The sequence below is a fragment of the Heptranchias perlo genome, chromosome 17 (genome assembly GCF_035084215.1).
Source record: "Heptranchias perlo isolate sHepPer1 chromosome 17, sHepPer1.hap1, whole genome shotgun sequence".
NCBI lineage: Eukaryota > Metazoa > Chordata > Chondrichthyes > Hexanchiformes > Hexanchidae > Heptranchias > Heptranchias perlo.
Genome location: NC_090341.1, coordinates 15,750,203 through 15,769,005, shown reverse-complemented (window position 1 = coordinate 15,769,005; position 18,803 = coordinate 15,750,203). Strand labels below are relative to the sequence as shown.

The 18,803-nt window shown below is 39.3% G+C and overlaps 1 protein-coding gene across 9 annotated transcripts in view; it reads right to left on the bottom strand.

The window, feature by feature from the left end:
• pbrm1 (polybromo 1) overlaps positions 1 to 18,803 on the bottom strand; it is a 65,070-nt gene that overhangs the window by 25,312 nt on the left and 20,955 nt on the right. For 7 of the 9 annotated variants that reach the window (XM_067998601.1, XM_067998603.1, XM_067998604.1 and 4 more), the window contains 8 exons: positions 17,836 to 18,052; positions 15,573 to 15,714; positions 15,382 to 15,479; positions 10,086 to 10,428; positions 9,260 to 9,362; positions 5,900 to 6,542; positions 3,876 to 4,096; positions 2,501 to 2,689 (listed from right to left, as the gene is read on the bottom strand). In XM_067998601.1, coding sequence (XP_067854702.1) covers positions 2,501 to 2,689; positions 3,876 to 4,096; positions 5,900 to 6,542; positions 9,260 to 9,362; positions 10,086 to 10,428; positions 15,382 to 15,479; positions 15,573 to 15,714; positions 17,836 to 18,052 — 1,956 coding nt within the window. The remainder of the gene's footprint in view (positions 1 to 2,500; positions 2,690 to 3,875; positions 4,097 to 5,899; positions 6,543 to 9,259; positions 9,363 to 10,085; positions 10,429 to 15,381; positions 15,480 to 15,572; positions 15,715 to 17,835; positions 18,053 to 18,803) is intronic. The other 2 variants (XM_067998598.1, XM_067998600.1) reach the window with 2 other exon arrangements.

Here is an 18,803-nt window from a genome sequence, read left to right as displayed (position 1 = left end):
TTTAATAGCAATTTTTAAGCAAGTAGGTATAATAAAAAACCTCTTTTAGGATGATATAAGCACAAAGTTAAAGCATTGCACAGGACATCAAGTTAGATAATCTCCACCCAGAAGTGAAGAATGAGCATTATACTATTAATTTTGTTATATTTATTCCCTGAATGATTCAAGTTGTAAATACAGAGTCCGGTGGTTAGGTGATAATGTGTTGCCACAGATACCAGCCTTTCAAAGGTATAGTTTTCCTTCTCTGAATGCCGATCCTCCATCGTATAATTGAATAGATTGTCTAAATGGGAGAAATTACTGGGACACAGTCCTTTTGAAGAGCTTGGCACGATATAAGGGCCATAAAAATCATTTAACCTGTAGAGTGAATATTGTTTGTTCTAGGTTTGTTGCATTACCACTTTGACTAAAGAAGTTCTGTCAGGTTGTATTAATCTTGATATTTAAACAATGTATTTTATTAATTGTTGTACTTATTAATTGGCACTTGAAAAGTATGGGCTAATAAATGAAAGTACGGATTTGTTAAAGGAATCATGTTTGCCTAATTCGATTGAGTTCTTTGATGACCTGGACTTGGGTAAAGAGGGTATAATTTCAAAGTTTGCAGATGACTCAAAACTCGGAAATGTAGTAAACAATGTGGAGGACAGTAACAGTCTTCAGGAGGATGTAGACAGACTGGTGAAATGGGAAGATACATGGCAGATGAAATTTAATGCAGAGAAGTGTGTAGTGATGCATTTTGGTAGGAAGAATGAGGAGAGGCAATATAAACTAAATGGTACAATTTTAAAGGGAGTGCAGGAACAGAGAGACCTGGGAGTGCACATATACAAATCTTTGAAGGTGGCAGGACAAGTTGAGAAGGCTGTAAGAAAAAAGTGTATTGGATCCTGGGTTTTATTATGAGAGGCATAAAGTACAAAAGCAGGGAAGTTATGCTAAACCTTTATAAAACACTGGTTAGGCCTCAGCTGGAGTATTGTGTTTAATTCTGGGCACTACACTTTAGGAAGGATGTCAAGGCCTTAGAGAGAGAGTGCAGAAGAGATTTACTAGAATGGTGCCAGGGATGAGGGACTTCAGTTATGTGGAGAGACTGGAGAAGCTGGGTTTGTTCTCCTCAGAACAGAGAAGGTTAAGGGGAGATTTGATAGAGGTGTTCAAAACCATGAAATAATTTTGAAGAGTAAATAAGGAGAAACTGTTTCCAGTGGCAGAAGTGTCAATAACCAGGGGACACAGATTTAAGGTGATTGGCAAAAGAATCAGTGGAAACATTTTTTTATGCAGCGAGTTGTAATGATCTGGAATGCACTGCCTGGGAGAGTAGTGGAAGCAGATTCAATAGTAATTTTCAAAAGGGAATTGGATAAATACTTGAAGGGAAAAATTTTACAGGACTATGGGGAAAGTGCAGGAAAGTGGGACTAATTGGATAGCTCTTTCAAAGAGCCGGCACAGGCAGGATGGGCCAAATGGCCGCCTTCTGTGCTGTACCATACTATGATAATCAAAGTGAATTAGTGCCAGGAATGGAATGTTTCCCATTTCAGGCACTCAAGTGTCAGCATTAAGCAATCCCAAGTCAGGTATGGCACAGCCAGATGCTCAGTAAGGCTTTCTGTACTTTGCCTAACCTCAGAAGAGTACTCTCCAATGTACTAATGTGCAGTCATCGTTGTGACACAATAATATGATTGCTAATTTTACTATCACTAACAGTTCAATTTGTCCAAACATTTTTAAGCTGGAGAAGGCTATACAAGTGCCAGGACATTTTTCCAGTACGTTTTTGATATTGGACACAGCTCAGCTGGTGCCGTTGTTTTGGGAAATTCCTTAGAGTAGCTGACGAATTTGGCTCTCCAGTTGATCTGGAGCTGTGTCACTGTGATGAGCTGGAGCTGTTAGTCTCTTTGACATATGGGTTTGGAGGATTTCTTTGCATCAAATTCAGTGCTCACAAGGGATCCTACCACTGAACTCAGCACAGGCTGTACGATTTTGGAAATCAAGGATCATCAGGAAATAATAGATACTTCTCTTGGATGCTGGTCACTTATGTGATCTGTGGCATGACACGCAAAGGCAGAAGCCCACACTGAATGTAGTCAAGATAAGTTGACTGGAGTAAATCTCCAAATAAAATAAAGCAAATCTCAATTAACTTAGAAAGTAAAAACAAGAAATTGGTTTGGAAAGTGGCCTGTTCATGTTTGTGGAGACTGAATTTATGAGGAAGATTTATTTGTTTTTAATTAACTGAATTGAATTTTAATACTTGTGGGCAGTGCATGGTATATAATAATGGTGTATATATAATAAATAATATATAATAAAGCCTATGCAATTCCTTTAAATGGTGTTAAGATGCAAGTTAAAATTCATGGTCTGTCCCATTCAAATCAACCCACTCACTATTCTATTTTTCATAGTGTTGACTTATACTTAGTCCTGAGAAAAAGTTTCAATTTAAACCCATTACCGGTATCATCTTCCCAGAGTCTCTCAATGCACACAATGTGAGGGAGGAGGTTTGGTTCAGCTGGCTCAACGTACACATAATCTCCAACATGGTACATGTTGTCTTTAAAACTGCAGTCTTGGCTATAAGTACGCTGGATTCCATATGTTCCATGGTTTCCTGAGTGATCACTCATGTTTTTCTCAGATTCTGTTTGTAAGATTATATAATTTGTTTTGCAATTAAAACATTCATTTAAAAAAAACAAAAGCAAGATGGTCTGGTCTTCTAAAGCTTTCTACAAATACAAATTACATAGAATTTACAGCACAGAAACAGGCTATTTGCCCAACTGGTCTATATAGGTATTTATGCTGCACACGAGCCTCCCCACACCCTATTTCATCCAACCTTATCAGCATTTTCTTCTATTCCTTTCTTCCTCAAATACTTATCTATCTTCCCCTATGCTATACATTTTCAAAACAAAAGGGTTTCCACTAATCACAATAGTCTGTTTTAAGTTTCAGCTCATGGAACTGTTGTTTGAGCTGCCTTGATGGCTCAGCTGTTTAATGAGTAGATGAAAATTGCAGACTATAAACTTCCCAGATTCAATCCTTGGTCTGTGCTGAGTTAGTTGCTCTTAAGTGGGGTGGTGGTAGGAACATCAGGTGAGGACAAGATTGGGGTCAACTACGACACCTCCATGGCCTGCTGACACTCACTGTCAAGGCTCACATATGAAGGTTGGCCACTTGGGTAAGATACAGGAAGGGAATCAGTACCTGTTGTAACACACCCCAGTAAGGAGTCAACACTTTAAGAATAGGAGGCAATAAGTGAATATTGGCAAAAAAGGCAATAAAAAAAAAGTTACTATTAACATCTACACTTCTTATAAGAAATTCCAAGGAACTGGTTATTAAAGGAGAAGGCTTGGGAATCATTTTTGGACAAAATACTCTCTTCCATCTCAGACTTTAACATATTCCCATTTTGTACTGCACTTTCAGTCTCAGTGACCTAACATTTCACATCTCCATTTCTCTCCTGAGCCACTACAATGACAAATTAATGGGGCAGACCTTGTGCATCTTCAAATGGCATTGACTTGATTGTGAGGTGAAGCTTTTATTTCTTTCAACATTCGTTGGTTTTGGAATATGTAAATAGTGATGACATTTTTGGGAGAACTGGCTGGGAGGAGATATGGAGCCCAAAAGTGCAGGGGGAACTGATTAACCCAAGATGTTTCTGGCCCCTTACAGTACTGCAAAAAAGTCAAAATTTACCAAAAGTTGTCAAAATTTGTTGCAATGTTTTGTTTTACTTAAATGGAGTACTGATGATTGTACTTTAAAAGAAAATAAAACAACTCCAAATAAACAGTTACCTGATAACTCTTTTTTTTCCTCCTCTCTCTTCTGCTTATCCTCCTCTATCTCTTTTGGTAGCTTTTCCTTCTTTTCTTTTTCCAAATCATGCTGCAAGTGTTTCAGAGTATAGCTGAGAGCTGGTGAAAGTAGAATCTCTCCATTTTTGCACAGCTCATCACGGATCTTAATGAAAAAATGCTGAAGTTCCACTGCGTCCTCGTAGATTTCAGAATCAGTTCTAAGGAGACCACAAAGTTAGTTGTTAGAACCATTCATGTTACTCGGTCCAGTGCATTCACCTCTACATGCCATTATTATTGCTTTCCTCTAATTTTGGAGGTGGCGACATGCTGTATTATCATTTCATGGGCCCCTGACAGCGTTCCTGTACTTCACCCAATTGGCGATTCTTCATGTTTGAGCCTAGACAGTATCAGTAGATTATTCAGTGTGCGTGTGTGTGTGTATGTATGTGTGGGTGTGTGGGGGGCAGAAGGGGGGAGGCAATCAAAGCCAAGGCTGAGCCTGTCCTTACCCAATGTCCACAACACGCACACGGGTCACTGCATAGCAATCAGGAATGGGAATGCTATATGATTATTCCTCTCCTTAGCCAGAGACACAGAAGTCAATCGTAGCCACTGTGCTGCTGCCCTGCCTGAGACCTGGTAATTCAGCATGACCAGGAATTGAACCTGGGACCGTCCTCATTTATATGGCTGAGTATCATACTGCACAGTGCATTTACCCACTAAGCCTTCAGAAAGTCTATCAATTGGGGACCAGGACCAACCCCAGCCGGAGATAAGAAAAATTACCAAAAAAAAAGACATTTGCAAGAAAAACAGGACAAGAATAGAAAGCGTGAGCCAAACAGAAGTGGCAGGCTCCAGAGAAACAAAAAACTCGAGCAATGAGAATACGAACACAAGAAGGGACAACTACCCTCCTGCCCGCACTCCCTAACCTAATCCTGACCACAGCATACATTCCTCTAATTCTTACGCGCAACAACTAACACTGAGCAGATTATCAGATACATTTACTTTTCCATTTACGTCCATGTCAGACCGATGAGACTAGTCTTCTTTTCTGCTGGGCTGTAAAGGTGAAACAACTATGGGTTTTCTCAACCCAGTTCCAAGAATGCGTAGGTATACAACACAAAATTATTTATAAATTGGCAATTAAAAAAAAATTGTTATCTGGATGTAGGTGATACTGGCATGGCTGTATTTAATGCTCAATCTTAAGTTGCCCTGAGAAGGTGGTAGTGGGCCCTTTTACTTCATAGCAATTGTTTTTACAACTGCCTGGCTTGCTAGGCCACTTCAGAGAGTACTAAAAAAACATGTAGTGACAGAACTTGTCAGACCTGGTAGCGGTGGCAAGTTCTCTGAAGGACATTAGTGAACCACTGGGGTTTCATGGCCATTTTTCCCCTACCAATTACCAGAATTATTGAATTTAATTTCACAACTTGTCATGGTGGGATTTGAATTCTTAACCTCTGAGTTGCTGGGCCAGTACCAAAACCACTACACTACTATACTCTGTATCCAATTTGTAGAAGTCATAAGGATGTCTGGTGTGGGAAATGGAAAAAAAACACACTAGTGTGGTAGCGGATACTCTTTTAATGCCCTTTACTGCAGCAAAGTATTGGGTGCTTTACTTTGAATCTGGACATACTATTCATGCTATTCCTGAGAGAGCTGATGATAATATTGGTTGCCCAAAACTGGAATCTTCACCTGTGCTAACATTCCTCACCTTGTAGAGCACAAGCTTCTACCCAAAAAAAAGTATTTTACTGCTAAGATGAGATTTAATAATAATGAAGAAAAAATATACTAGTAGACTACACATTTTGTTTGAAACTTGATGTTTTTCACACATCCTCTCTACAAAGCACATTTTCTAGGAACAGCACCAAATGATGGTAGACATCTATGCTAATAGTATATATTTAGAAACCAGTGCTACATGTGAAGGGTTAATCTAATGGAAATGAAAGGTTTGGGTCTTTTTATATGCTCACCTGTTTAACCGTCTTGCTCTTTCTAATACCTCAAACATGTGCTCCTGAAAAACATCAAGTCTTCCATACCGATTAGTTTCAATATTTTTCCTAATAATTTCAAAGGTCAAAGGTGGCTTGTTAGGGACACTTGGATCAATGGCTGGAATCTCTGCTAAAGAGTCACTATAACATCGTCCTTCATCATCCTGGTGGCTAAGGACGGAGACAAACAGGTTGTGTATCAACTCCTGTATAAGTAACTTTACATTGGGAATATGTGCATCATCTTCTCCATCCAATTCCTTTTTAGTTTCTAGAAGGACTTTGTGAAGGACAAGTGCATCTTTATAAATAAGTGATTCTGGTTCGTTGTAAGTGCAAGCATTATTAAACATTAACACAAAATCATCAACCAATGAATCAACATCCTGGTACTTATTAGCCATCATGTGACTTTTCACTTTCTCCATGTCAACTGGTTTTTTAATTGTCAAATAGTAGTCCGGGAGTTCAGATCGAGTAGGTAGCCTGAGAAAGATGGCACTCAGTCTGCGACCCCTGTTGTCGGTGTAGTTTTTGACTGCTTCATATAACTCATTTAATTTTTGCTGTAGTGGGGTCAAGTACTTGGATTTTTTAGGAGAAATACCACTCTTCCTGCCTGAAAACAAAAATTAAAAAGATATTTAATAGTCACTTCACACAGAATAACTTTCGAACTCAAAAGGATTCTTTGAACAATTGCCAATCCAAACTGACAACTATCTGCAGTGATTAGGAAACCACTTCACTGACCATGTATAGCAGCATATTTAGTTATGGATAACATTCTTCTTTCCTAAAGAACGGCAATTTAGATGAGAATTTTAATTTCTTGGCTAAATCACTATAATTCTTCTGTAATGTTAGTGACTGCAGATCTTACACACCCTGCTTATATATCGACTTAGTATTTTTGTTTACATAAAAACATACACAAATAGAAAACAGGTACAACATTAAAAAAACTAAATAGCCCTTAAAGTGGTTAGCTCAAATTTCTCTGTTGTTTTCTCCACAGTTCATTATGTTGGATTATATTTTTTACTAATATGTGCTGCCAAATAAGCAAAACTGACTAATGCTGACTATGTTCCCCACCACTAAGGATTTTCAATTTTTAGGCTGACAAGAATACTTTGTATTGTTTAAAGAGGAAGTTATCTTTCCTTTGTACATATAAACATAGCTCAGTGTGTAGTTTGCATCTTTATATCAGGTAATGGTCTCACATACTGTAATTACAGATCAATATTTAATCTTTCTACCGAATAGGCTAAAGATTATATTTGGCATCTCAAATTCTGTGACAAAATCTTTAAAGGGTTCAATAAAAATGCAGTATTACCAATGTTAGAATAAGAATCAACGGGGTAGAAATTTCTTCGCGTTTCACTGAGTTTTTGAGCGCGAAATCGGCGTTCCACTTACCAATTTCATGGTGGGACGTCCCGCATTGGAAGTGCGCACAAAAGATGGCCGCCAATGCCATATTGCTTAAGGCGCACATTAGGCAGCCCTAGCAGCCGCCTGAAATGAATGCTAGCTCCATTAAAATATGTAAATAGGGGCCCTGCGGTTGAATTAGGACCACTTTTGGAAATTGGCGCCTGGGAGCATTTGATTCGCTCATTCTTATGCCCACACAGCAAAACATGGCGCGAGCACTCGGGAAGCTGGCTGAAGCAGTGATACTTAAAGGATTCCCACCTGCATTAAGATAAGTCTCTGAAAAGTCATTTTCGGCTACTGGGGATTTTTCGAGTCATTATTTGGCTATTATGGTAGTTTTTGAGAGTATAGAGTTGTTGGAGAGCTGACTTTTGGCTGCAGGTGCACTGTTTGACTTCATTGGCTCCAGGAGTACTAGAAAAGATGGGTATGTTGCTTTGATTACCATTGAGTCTGCCACAGCAGCGGCAACACCTGTGGAGGGTCAAAGAAGATGGCGAAGGAGGCAAAGGCTAAGGAGGTGTTACAGCATGTGGGTCTTCCAGAACTGGATGTCTTACCTCAACATGGCAAGAGGTGCAGTGTATGAGGAGGCTGTACTTCAGCAAGCAGACAGTCACTGACCTACGTCACCTGTTGCAGCAGAATTAGAGCCAAACACCAGAGCACACACAGCATTGCCTGTGGCTGTGAAGAGAACAGTGGCTCTCAACTTCTATGCCACAGGTTCATTCCAGGCTGTAACAAGTGACATCAGCAACATTAGTCAGTTTCGTGTTCATACGGCCATCAAGCAGGTGACAGATGGCCTCTTTGCAAGGAGACAGCAATACATCACCTTTCCAATGCAGGCTCCTGATCGGGAGGAGAGAGCTGATCCTGGGCCTGGAATTGGACCCACACAAATTTTTACCTCCAGGAATTTAAAAACTCCATTCAGCTTGCTTTGCCATTTGTGATTTTTCCTTGGTATTTTTATTCAATGTTATTACAATAAGGCTGAGACTTTTCATGTTAACTAAAATTTGATCATTCAGCACAGTCCCACTGTCCACTATGATTTCAGTAAAATTAGTGGTAAAGTCTGCAGAGTTTAATACTCAATACAGATTATCCAGTACTCGTTGATCTTCCATGACTTTGCACATAGACAAAACACAAGGATGAGAGATAAACTGAGGGTGCAGGCCCAAGCAGAAGAAAGGCCCTGGCCTAGATGAAGGATTGATGTGGTCAGAGAACTTTTTGGGAATTCTGGCCTCGATTGGCTTTCTCCCTCCTTTTTTAAAAAATAAATGCACAGTAAGGCTTCGCTCCTGGCGCAGAACATCGCTTGAAGAAAGTGCAGACCTTAAAATCTGGCATGGAGGTCAGCACAACCGACTCATGACGCTCCAGATTTCCCAGTTAAATTCAATGACTGGAAAATCAGGATGACTGCAAGTCAGGGCTGCTGCTAAAACTGCTGTGAAAGGGGGAGGGAGCAGATCTGGAGCACAGCTGAAGAATTCATACCGGCATCAGTGAGACTGAAGAAGTTGAGCTGGATCAGTTGGGCTGGGTGCAGAAAGGAAGGAAGCAGTGCTGGAGTGGGCACAAGTGACAGTGGGCAATGCACCAAGCTAAATCACACCCTTGCAGATGTATTATAACTGCTGTATCAAGAGCAATATTAGCAGTGATCCAGTCTCTCAGTCACAAATAGTACGTACCATGTTGGGGCGGGGGAAACACAGAAAAGAAACATTAAAAAGAACACAGTGAGGGTTAAGTTTCAGTTACCCTAATATTCAAAAAGATTAAGCTTTTGTTTATTAGCATCAATAAACTGTTTTATGAATGAAAGTTAACCAAAGGACCAGTTAAATCAATTTTTAATCAACTTACTTAATTTCAACTTAGGTGAAGCTGTTTCATCATCAAGTAAGGGGCCTAATTCTTTCCTTTTCTCTTTCAGAATTTTCTCCAGTATGTTGGCATCATTGTATACCTGTTTAGTAATTCAACAACTCTCATTAACTGATTTATATTGAAACTATATCAAGACACTGTAAAATGCTAAATAACAGTATTCCTTTTTCCCATATGACATTATTCAGCAGATTAGTGTGTTGGAAAGAAAAATAGTCAATTTCATTTTCCACAATTTGACTTGATCCATAATAAATTTAATTCAAGAATATATACGAATAAAAGGATTGTCACAATTGTTCCATATACTGGTTTGCCTTATGCATATCCCCCATTTTGTCCAAAACGTTTTTCTCCTTCTTGCCTGTACACTTCTTTCAGGCCATGATCCACATTCCTTGACCAAGAGAGCAGACAGGCTGGCAACCTACTAGAGTCTCTACCAGTGCTGTTCTATAACCAGCCATTAGGAGGTGCATGATAATAATCTGGGTTGACCTGCCCTCTGGAGAATTTGGTATCTTTCATAGAAAGTTCAGGTTGAGATTGGGCTCACTCTATGGCAAACCATAAATGTGAATTCATAGACTAGCAGCACAATGCCACGGATGGTAGGATATTGCAGCTTGCTTTTTATTCTGTGAATTAATTGCCCTCTAGTATTTTACTGCTTGAAGAGCTAGTCACATCCCCATCACGCAGAACATAAAAAGGACCAGATACTGTTTTTTTTTTGAATATACAAGGAATTGTATTTTTGTGATTCAGAAGTGCTGTACCTGATCATAATTAGCATACATACCTGTGAGCCCTCTTCATTATAGTGCCTTGCATTTCGAAACATTAACTTCAAGTCATCTGTAAATGCCTCCTCGCTTGAGTATTTTTCACTACGTATGTTATGTTCTAATATCTTCAGGTCAATAGGCTCCAGGATGACTTTATAGTAATCCGAATAGTCCTTTTTTGAAGGCTTAACCAAAAATAGCTCGCAGTATCTTCGTCCCGTTGTTGGATCATGAGACTCGACAATTGTATTGTACAGTACTTTCAGTCTGTGTTTTAAATGAGTTTCAGTTTTCTTTCCACTCTTTTCTAGCTTCTTGCTGGAATTTAAAAATCTGTGTGTATACTTAATCATTAGTCTTCAAAAGAAAAGCAGTAAATATAAAAAGGAATAAAATGCAAAACCAAAAAAAATTCAGTGCATGTCTGTTTACCTTTTTGCACCAGAATAAAGTAACTCATTTTTATTCCAGAAAAATACAATTTATATCTATCAGTTCGCAGTAAATTGTTCCCTGCCTAGCATTTAACATTTTCAAAATTGCAATAAAAATAGGCAATGGTCATGGTGCCCAATTTATTGTAACTGATGATCACAAATAGGTACACGGTCAACAAAATATCCCAAATTCCTCTTTAACTACAGAACAACAGCATTCATTAGAATAAATAGCTTCACACCTACTTTCACAACCAAAAAAGGTGATATGAAGCAAATCAGTTACTTAACCTGCCCTCCCGTGAAGTTGAACTGCATGTGAAGTTACACTGGGATATCAACAGTCTTCTTAAAACAGAACAGTAGTGTATGGTGAGTGAAGTACTTTTCCTACCCTGCTATAAAGTGGCCATTTAAAATCCACTATATTGGGGCTTCCAGATAGATGAGAGCGGTTCCCCTGACTGTGAATCTCACTGTGGTCAAGCAGATCAATATCCTTCTAGGTTCTGTTGCTGATTCTGGACCTCAAACTTTATTACCAGGAACTACTAAGTAATTTATCATGCCTGTCTTATGCAGACAGATGATAATACATAAGCAAGCAAGCTTTTGTGCCAAGTCCTGTAACCTTTTTGCAATTACAGAGTCAAAAGCTATTTCATGGCAATATTTTCCATAATGTTTTTCAATGTCCTTTAGATATTATATATTATATATCCTGTGTAGAAATCATACATAATATTTTAAATCGGAACCTTTTTTTAAAGACAAAAAGTTCATGCTTTCTTCAATTTAATGTTTTCTAAGTCCTATTTCGCACAGTATGCATGCCATCATTTGTTACAATCAAATGCATGCAAACTATCTCCAGGTTTAATGAATACAGTAGACTTTGTATATAATGAAACATACGCCTGCCAAATGAATTATCATTCTAACTGACTGATTATTACATTAGAGGTTACCCTACACTACTCCCTTGATCCTATAAAAATATTTCTATACTGGCATATCACTGCTAGTGAATGGAGTAACATCTGCTAGATACTGTACATTCAGCAATATGTCCTTTCTTCATTGTGATTTTAAATATGTTCCTGTTTAAAATTAGAGTCTAAAGTGCTGGTGAGTGGAGCACATATTGAGTGTACAGTAAACAGCTGGTGTTACATTCAAAAATGCCCTCTGCTCACTGGCACTTTAAACATTTAGATCTCTCATTTTAAACAGGGGCACATTTAAAGTGCCAATGCATGGAGCACGCTGAATGTAACACCAAGTGGTTATTATACACTCAATGACACATGCTCGTTCACTGGACAACAATGCACCTTTTTCTGAACTTACTCCACAGTTGGGTAGGCAGGGAGAGGCAGATCATCAGGAATTAGGCTGTGAGCAACTCCAAGCTTTAGTTAGAAGATGCCAAACTTTATTTTATAAACACAAGTATATTTGAGGAACTGTATTTCTAATTATAATCTGTTTTTTCAGGACAAGAGAGAATTTCACAGCTCATTCACAGAATGGCCTGTGAAATTCTTTTCCGTGTGGAGATGGACTTTAATTAGAGGTACGGTGCTGCTAATCTGATTTTACAGCCAAACCCCATTTATCATCTAGAAAGCCAGGACACATCGATCAACATATCCAAATTATCACCATCACCATAGAATTCCATTGTACGTTGAGAAAATATATCATAACTTGCTCCAATCTGAATGACAAATGCGGGAAAGACTGACTACCCTGGATCTTTTCTCTCTTGGAAAAAGAAGTCAGAGGGGATATGATAGAAGTGTTTAAAATTATGAAAGGTATGGACAAATTGGATTCAAGTAAGCTTTTCTGCCGTGTACAGAATTTCAGCATAAGGGGTCATATTTACAAATTAAGTACAACAAAAGAAAATAGGAAATGCAGGAGGAACTTTTTTTTTAAAACTAAAAGAGTGGTAAGTATGCTGAACAGATTACTGGCACAGGGACAGAACAAGAAACCTTAATAGATTTCAAGAAGGAACTAGATAGGTTCTTGTCAACAAATGGGATTGAGGTTTATTAGTAATGCACTAAGAGAATGCTGTCGATAGATGGGCTAGATGGGCCAAAGGTCTTCTCCTGCTTGAAACTGTTACTATGTCACTAATAGCCTTCGTCTGCAACGTGAGGAAAATTCCTTTTGTTACATCGAATGTCCATATTTTAAAGCTTTGAAAATCTGTGAATCTGGAAAAAGTATATTAAGTGATGCATAATAATCTAGCCTGCCATTTAAGCATCTGCCTTTCAATAAGGAATGTGGAGATTCTAAATATCACGTGTGAAATCTGTAGTGGTATTTACAAGATCTGCACCTTGAAACTGAATGCAATGCTACAAATATCAGTGTGGATACTCTCAACATTGGTAAATAATTTGCTAAAATAATTGCAAACCGTTGTCAGCTATTATTTTAGTGAATTATTCAGCAATCTATTGAAACAAAGTAGAAAAAAGAATATGTTGTAACTACTGACATTTACAGCATCAAGATTTGGTAACCATAAAATTACCACAATGTAACTTGACTAATATAGAGTCAAAGAGTCATAGAGTTATACAGCACGGATAGAGGCCCTTCGGCCCATCGTGTCCGCGCCGGCCATCAGCCCTGTCTACTCTAATCCCATATTCCAGCATTTGGTCCGTAGCCTTGTATGCTATGGCATTTCAAGTGCTCATCCAAATGCTTCTTGAATGTTGTGAGGGTTCCTGCCTCCACAACCCTTTCAGGCAGTGAGTTCCAGACTCCAACCACCCTCTGGGTGAAAAAGTTATTTCTCAAATCCCCTCTAAACCTCCCGCCTTTTACCTTGAATCTATGTCCCCTTGTTATAGTACCCTCAATATAGTGATGAAAAATAGCAAAAAGAAGGTACTATATATTAAGCATGAATTGGACTACACAATCTCAGGAGTCAGACCTTTTAGGACATTAATAGCCATTTAGAATTGTCTTCAAGGGTTGTTGTCTATTTTACTTTCAAATTTTAAAGAATACAATAATGTAAACTAAAAGCTATTCAAATCATATACACTGTGACATTAGAAATAAATCTGAATTGAAAGGGCAGGAAACCCCCATTGGCCGGATATAAAGGAGAGCAGAGAGAAAACACAGGAATCCCCCCCACAGTGGTCAGATATAAAGGAGAGCGGAGAGAAAGCGCAGGAATCCCCCGCCGTGGCCAGGTATAAAGGAGAGTGGAGAGAAAACACATGAATCCCCCCCAGCGGCCAGGTATAAAGGAGCGCAGAGAAAGCGCAGGAATCCCCCCCCAACGGACGAGTATAAAGGAGAGCGGAGAGAAAGCGCAGGAATCCCCCGCCGTGGCCAGGTATAAAGGAGAGTGGAGAGAAAACACATGAATCCCCCCCAGCGGCCAGGTATAAAGGAGCGCAGAGAAAGCGCAGGAATCCCCCCCCAACGGACGAGTATAAAGGAGAGCGGAGAGAAAGCGCAGGAATCCCCCCCAGCGGCCAGGTATAAAGGAGAGCGGAGAGAAAGCGCAGGAATCCCCCCCCGTGGCCAGGTATAAAGGAGAGCGGAGAGAAAACACATGAATCCCCCCCAGCGGCCAGGTATAAAGGAGCGCAGAGAAAGCGCAGGAATCCCCCCCCAGCGGACGGGTATAAAGGAGAACAGAGAGAAAGCGCAGGAATCCCCCCCCAGCGGACGGGTATAAAGGAGAGTGGAGAGAAAGCGTGGGAAACCCCCCTAACGGACGGGTATAAAGGAGAGCGGAGAGAAAGCGTGGGAAACCCCCCCAGTGGCCGGGTGTAAAGGAGAGAGGAATATTGTTTAAATGGTGAGAAACTATTAAATGTTGGTGTTCAGAGGAATTTGGGTGTCCTTGTACACAAAACACAGAAAGTTAACATGCAGGTACAGCAAGCAATTAGGAAGGCAAATGGTATGTTTGCCTTTATTGCAAGGGGATCGGAGTATAAGAGTAAAGAAGTCTTGCTGCATTTGAACAGGGCTTTGGTGAGACCACACCTGGAGTACTGTGTACGGTTATGGTCTCCTTACCTAAGGAAGGATATACTTGCCTTAGAAGCGGTGCAATGAAGGTTCACTAGATTGATTCCTGGGTTGAGAGGACTGTCCAATGCATGAGGGCAGATTGAGTAGAATGGGCCTATACTCTCTGGAGTTTAGAAGAATGAGAGGTGATCTCATTGAAACATATAAGATTCTGAGAGGATTTGACAGGGTAGATGCTGAGAGACTGTTTCCCCTGGCTGGAGAGTCTAGAACTAGGGGGCATAGTCTCAGGATAAGGGGTCAGCCATTTTGGACTGAGATGAGGAGAAAATTATTCACTCAGAGGGTTATGGATTTTTGGAATTCTCTACCCCAAAGGGCTGTGGATGCTCATTCGTTGAGTATATTCAAGGCTGAGATTGATAGATTTTTGGACTCTAAGGGAATCAACGGATATGGGGATTGGGTGGGAAAGTGGAGTTGAGGTCGAAGATCAGCCACGATCTTACTGAATGGTGGAGCAGGCTCAAGGGGCTGTATTGCCTATTTCTGCTCCTTTTTCTTATGTTCTTATGAATTTAAGTGAGTCAAATGATAGAAAACCATCAAAACAGTTAAAATGTTATTCTGATTTTTAGTATTTAAGATCTGTAGACTTGCTATAGCATGGGTTCAGTGGAAATCCTGCATTCCCATTGTTTTCCAATAAACATGGTTTTAGATAAAAATTGTTATGAACAACAGGCATCGATATTCAGCCTTTCCCTTATAACCTTTGTTTGAGATTTATAAAAGTAATCCATTTTAAACATGTTAATGCTGCAGAATTATTGACCCTTACCTCTTTCTCTTTGCACTGCCTGAATCAGATGTTACAGAAGATACCATGCTGTCACCATCTTCAGTGTACTCTCTTCTAGCCAGCTCCTTCCTCTTTGCCTGAAAGAGCAATTCTCAGGAGTAAAGTACCTCAGATGAAATTATTCAGAATATATAAATATTAAAACACTGGGCACACTGCTATTTTTATACCTGCATGATTTGCTGCAGCTTCAGCACTCGTTTGAAGATTGCAGAATTGGGAATATTATAGCGCTTGGCATTTTCAAACATTAGATTCATGTCTGACTCCATTTGATCCAGGTTCTCAAATTCATTGTTCTTCAATTTTTGTCTATAATTAGAAGAATGGAATCGAGTACCATATTTATGACTTATGTAAAATTGCATGTTATAACATAGTCACCGTTTCTCTTCAGTTACCCAAGATATCTTGGTTTCCAAAATCATTAGTACAATGTTCTATTAACAATGAGCTTTGTTACACCCAGACAGACCTGTCTATTTTTCAGTTAGATTAAAAACTGTAATCTACAATGAAAGCAGAAATTTTAGAAAATATATACAATGCAATCTCTCCATAAATTCAATTAATAAAGAACATTTTACAGCATAGCCATGCCCTATGTTGGTGATAGGAGTATTAGATTCCAGGTTTTCATCTGTGATTACAAACAAGACAAACTTCTGATCTGGGTCATGCAAACAGGGGAAAAACAAAGAAGGGATGGGAAGTCACCTCAAGCCAGTCCCCTGTACCTCATGGAATGCAACTGAAGAGTGACATAAACCAAAAATTGGGATAAGGTTGCCTGCCTCTTTGGCAGGAAATGGCACATAGCACAGAGAAAATTAAATTTATTGGTAAGGAGGAAGGAGGGAGTAACTATACTGATACACAGAGAGACATGATTGAAATTTTGAGGAAGGGATACGCTTTGGTGAAACACATCCAACAACAGATTACATACTTTATAAAAATAAATCCAATGGGGTCCAAGGAAGTATGTGGAGTTGTCCATACCCATATTATTATGGAAGAATTCACCTTGAATCATGAAACTGTGATACTTTTATCAACTGTAAATACCACTGGGGAACATTTGGTTTGTTTGCTATTTGTAGAAATTATAAATACGAGTATAAAGTAATAGTGAACAGAGGAAACCGTCCCTAATTATGAGCAACAGCTTTGGTTGAGTGAAAAGAGTTAATTTGTGGAAAAGTTAAACTCAGAATATAAATTATTGGATCCAAAGGGACATCAATTCCTTGGAGACACCTTTTCCAAAAATTCTATATCTGAACATGTCCAGAATATATGCTAAACTGAATCGTAAATTTCATCAAAACCCATTATTACATATGGAATTCATTTGCTTTAAATTGTGCAAGTACAAGAACTCCCATGCAGTAATTGGTGCCGGATTTCATGAGTCCCACTAATACGTTTTAGGCCAAGGTACCAAAAAAGATCTTCTGAATCCGGTTGCATTGTTGTTCATCATTTGTTCCTTTGAAAAATGTGAAAACTTGGGAGATTTTACTGACTATGCCCTCATACATCTATGCCATTAACACACACATTAAAAATAGAAAGTATCCCAAGACTGATACCACGTGTAATCTCTTTCTGCCCTGAAAAGCTCCCATTTATGGCTACCCCTAGTTTTTCATTTTCAAGCCAATTATCTCTGTTGTGCCATATTTACTCTCATTGGCTGACAGCCTAACTTTTTCATCAGTCTAGGTGTGGTATTTTTCCAAAAGCTTTCTGAAAACCTAAATACGTATATTAACTAGATTTCCCCTGTCCACCATGTCACCCTTAAATGTTCCATTACCTTTATGATAGCGAATGATAGTATGCCAATACACCATGAACTGAGGAAAGGTGTTTTTGAATTTGTTGCTGTTGGCAGTTTTAACCAGCAATACAGTGACTTAATTTTTTTTTAATGTTGTGTCTTGGTAGGCTTCAACATGCAATATTCTAAAACATATTGCCATTTGAAACAGTCAATTGCCAACAATTTCAAAACCTGGCTGGGCTGGTGAAAAACTGTCCCAGTTGTAACGCTGAACGGAGGAGATTTTAGTTTTGACTGCATCAGTGTACATCAGCTCCTTCATTGGAACGTGATTTCCTTCTTGCACCACAAAATGTCAAACTTCCAAAATGTGAAAACTAAGCACCCTGCTTCAAGCCACAGATATCTTCTATGAAGGTGTTTAAAAGCATCTTCTTGAGTTAAGCCTTTTAAAGTTGTAATCAAATCATTTCAAGAAAGGAATAATCAACCTTGCTTGGTCTAAAGACAGGATGCAGCACTATTTGGGAAGAAACATGACACATCCAAGTAGATATGTACATGCTTCTGCATTGATCCAAAATTTTAAGCATCATACTGATTACAGACTGTTTCTTTTAAATGGCAAGGATAACATTTCTTACCTAATTAATTGCAGTGACATGGGCTGTTTGATTTGTTGATAATAGTCAGGATAATCTTTCTTGGAAGGCAAGCGAAAGAAAGGCTCAGCCAGAAGTTGTCCCTGACTGTTCCGGTAACTTCTAACTACTTCAAACAGCTGGTAAATAGGGCTAGTAACATCAACAGATGAACCAATGCTTTCTCCTTCAGAGTCACCCTCTTCATAACGAGTGACCACTGTAGAAACAAAAAAACAGATGTATGAAAAAGCTAAAAAAGCCACTTTCACAAAGCTTTATTCAAATATAGGGCGCTAAATTGGGTCGTTAGCGCCTGTTGTTTCGGCGCTACGCGGCCTCTCCGCCATCCAAGATGGTGTCTTGGACACGCACGCACGTTTCCAGCGTGATGTCTGCCAGATGCCATCTTGGTATAGGGCTTAGCACAGGCACAGATAACGGAACTCTGGAATCATGTAAAGTAGGGAGAAAATGGCTTCAATCAGTGTGCAACGCTGATTTAAAGTGATAGACACCATTTTGGGACTTAAGGCTCAACTCAACGCATAGTCTTAACCCTGACCATCTGGACGTGTCTTAGAGTGCCTGGAGGACCCCCCACCAGCGTTATTTAAAGGGACCATGCAGGATTTACAGGTTAGTTGCTGGATTATTGCTTCTGGCTGCCGATACATTTGTAACTGTTTTTGGAGGTCTCCTATACTTCAATACTAGGAAGCGGGGACACAGCCTAACATTTAGAGCCAGGTCGTGCAGAAGTGAAGTTAGAAAATGCTTCTATATGCAAAGGGTGGGAGACGTTTGGAATGCTCTTCTGCAGACGGCAGTTGATGCTAGTTCACTTGTGAAAGTTAAATCTGAGATTGATAGAATTTTGTTAATCAAAGGTATTAAGGGATAAGGGGCTAAGGCGGGTATATGGAGTTAGGTCAAAGATCAATCATGATCTCGCTGAATGGCGGAACAGG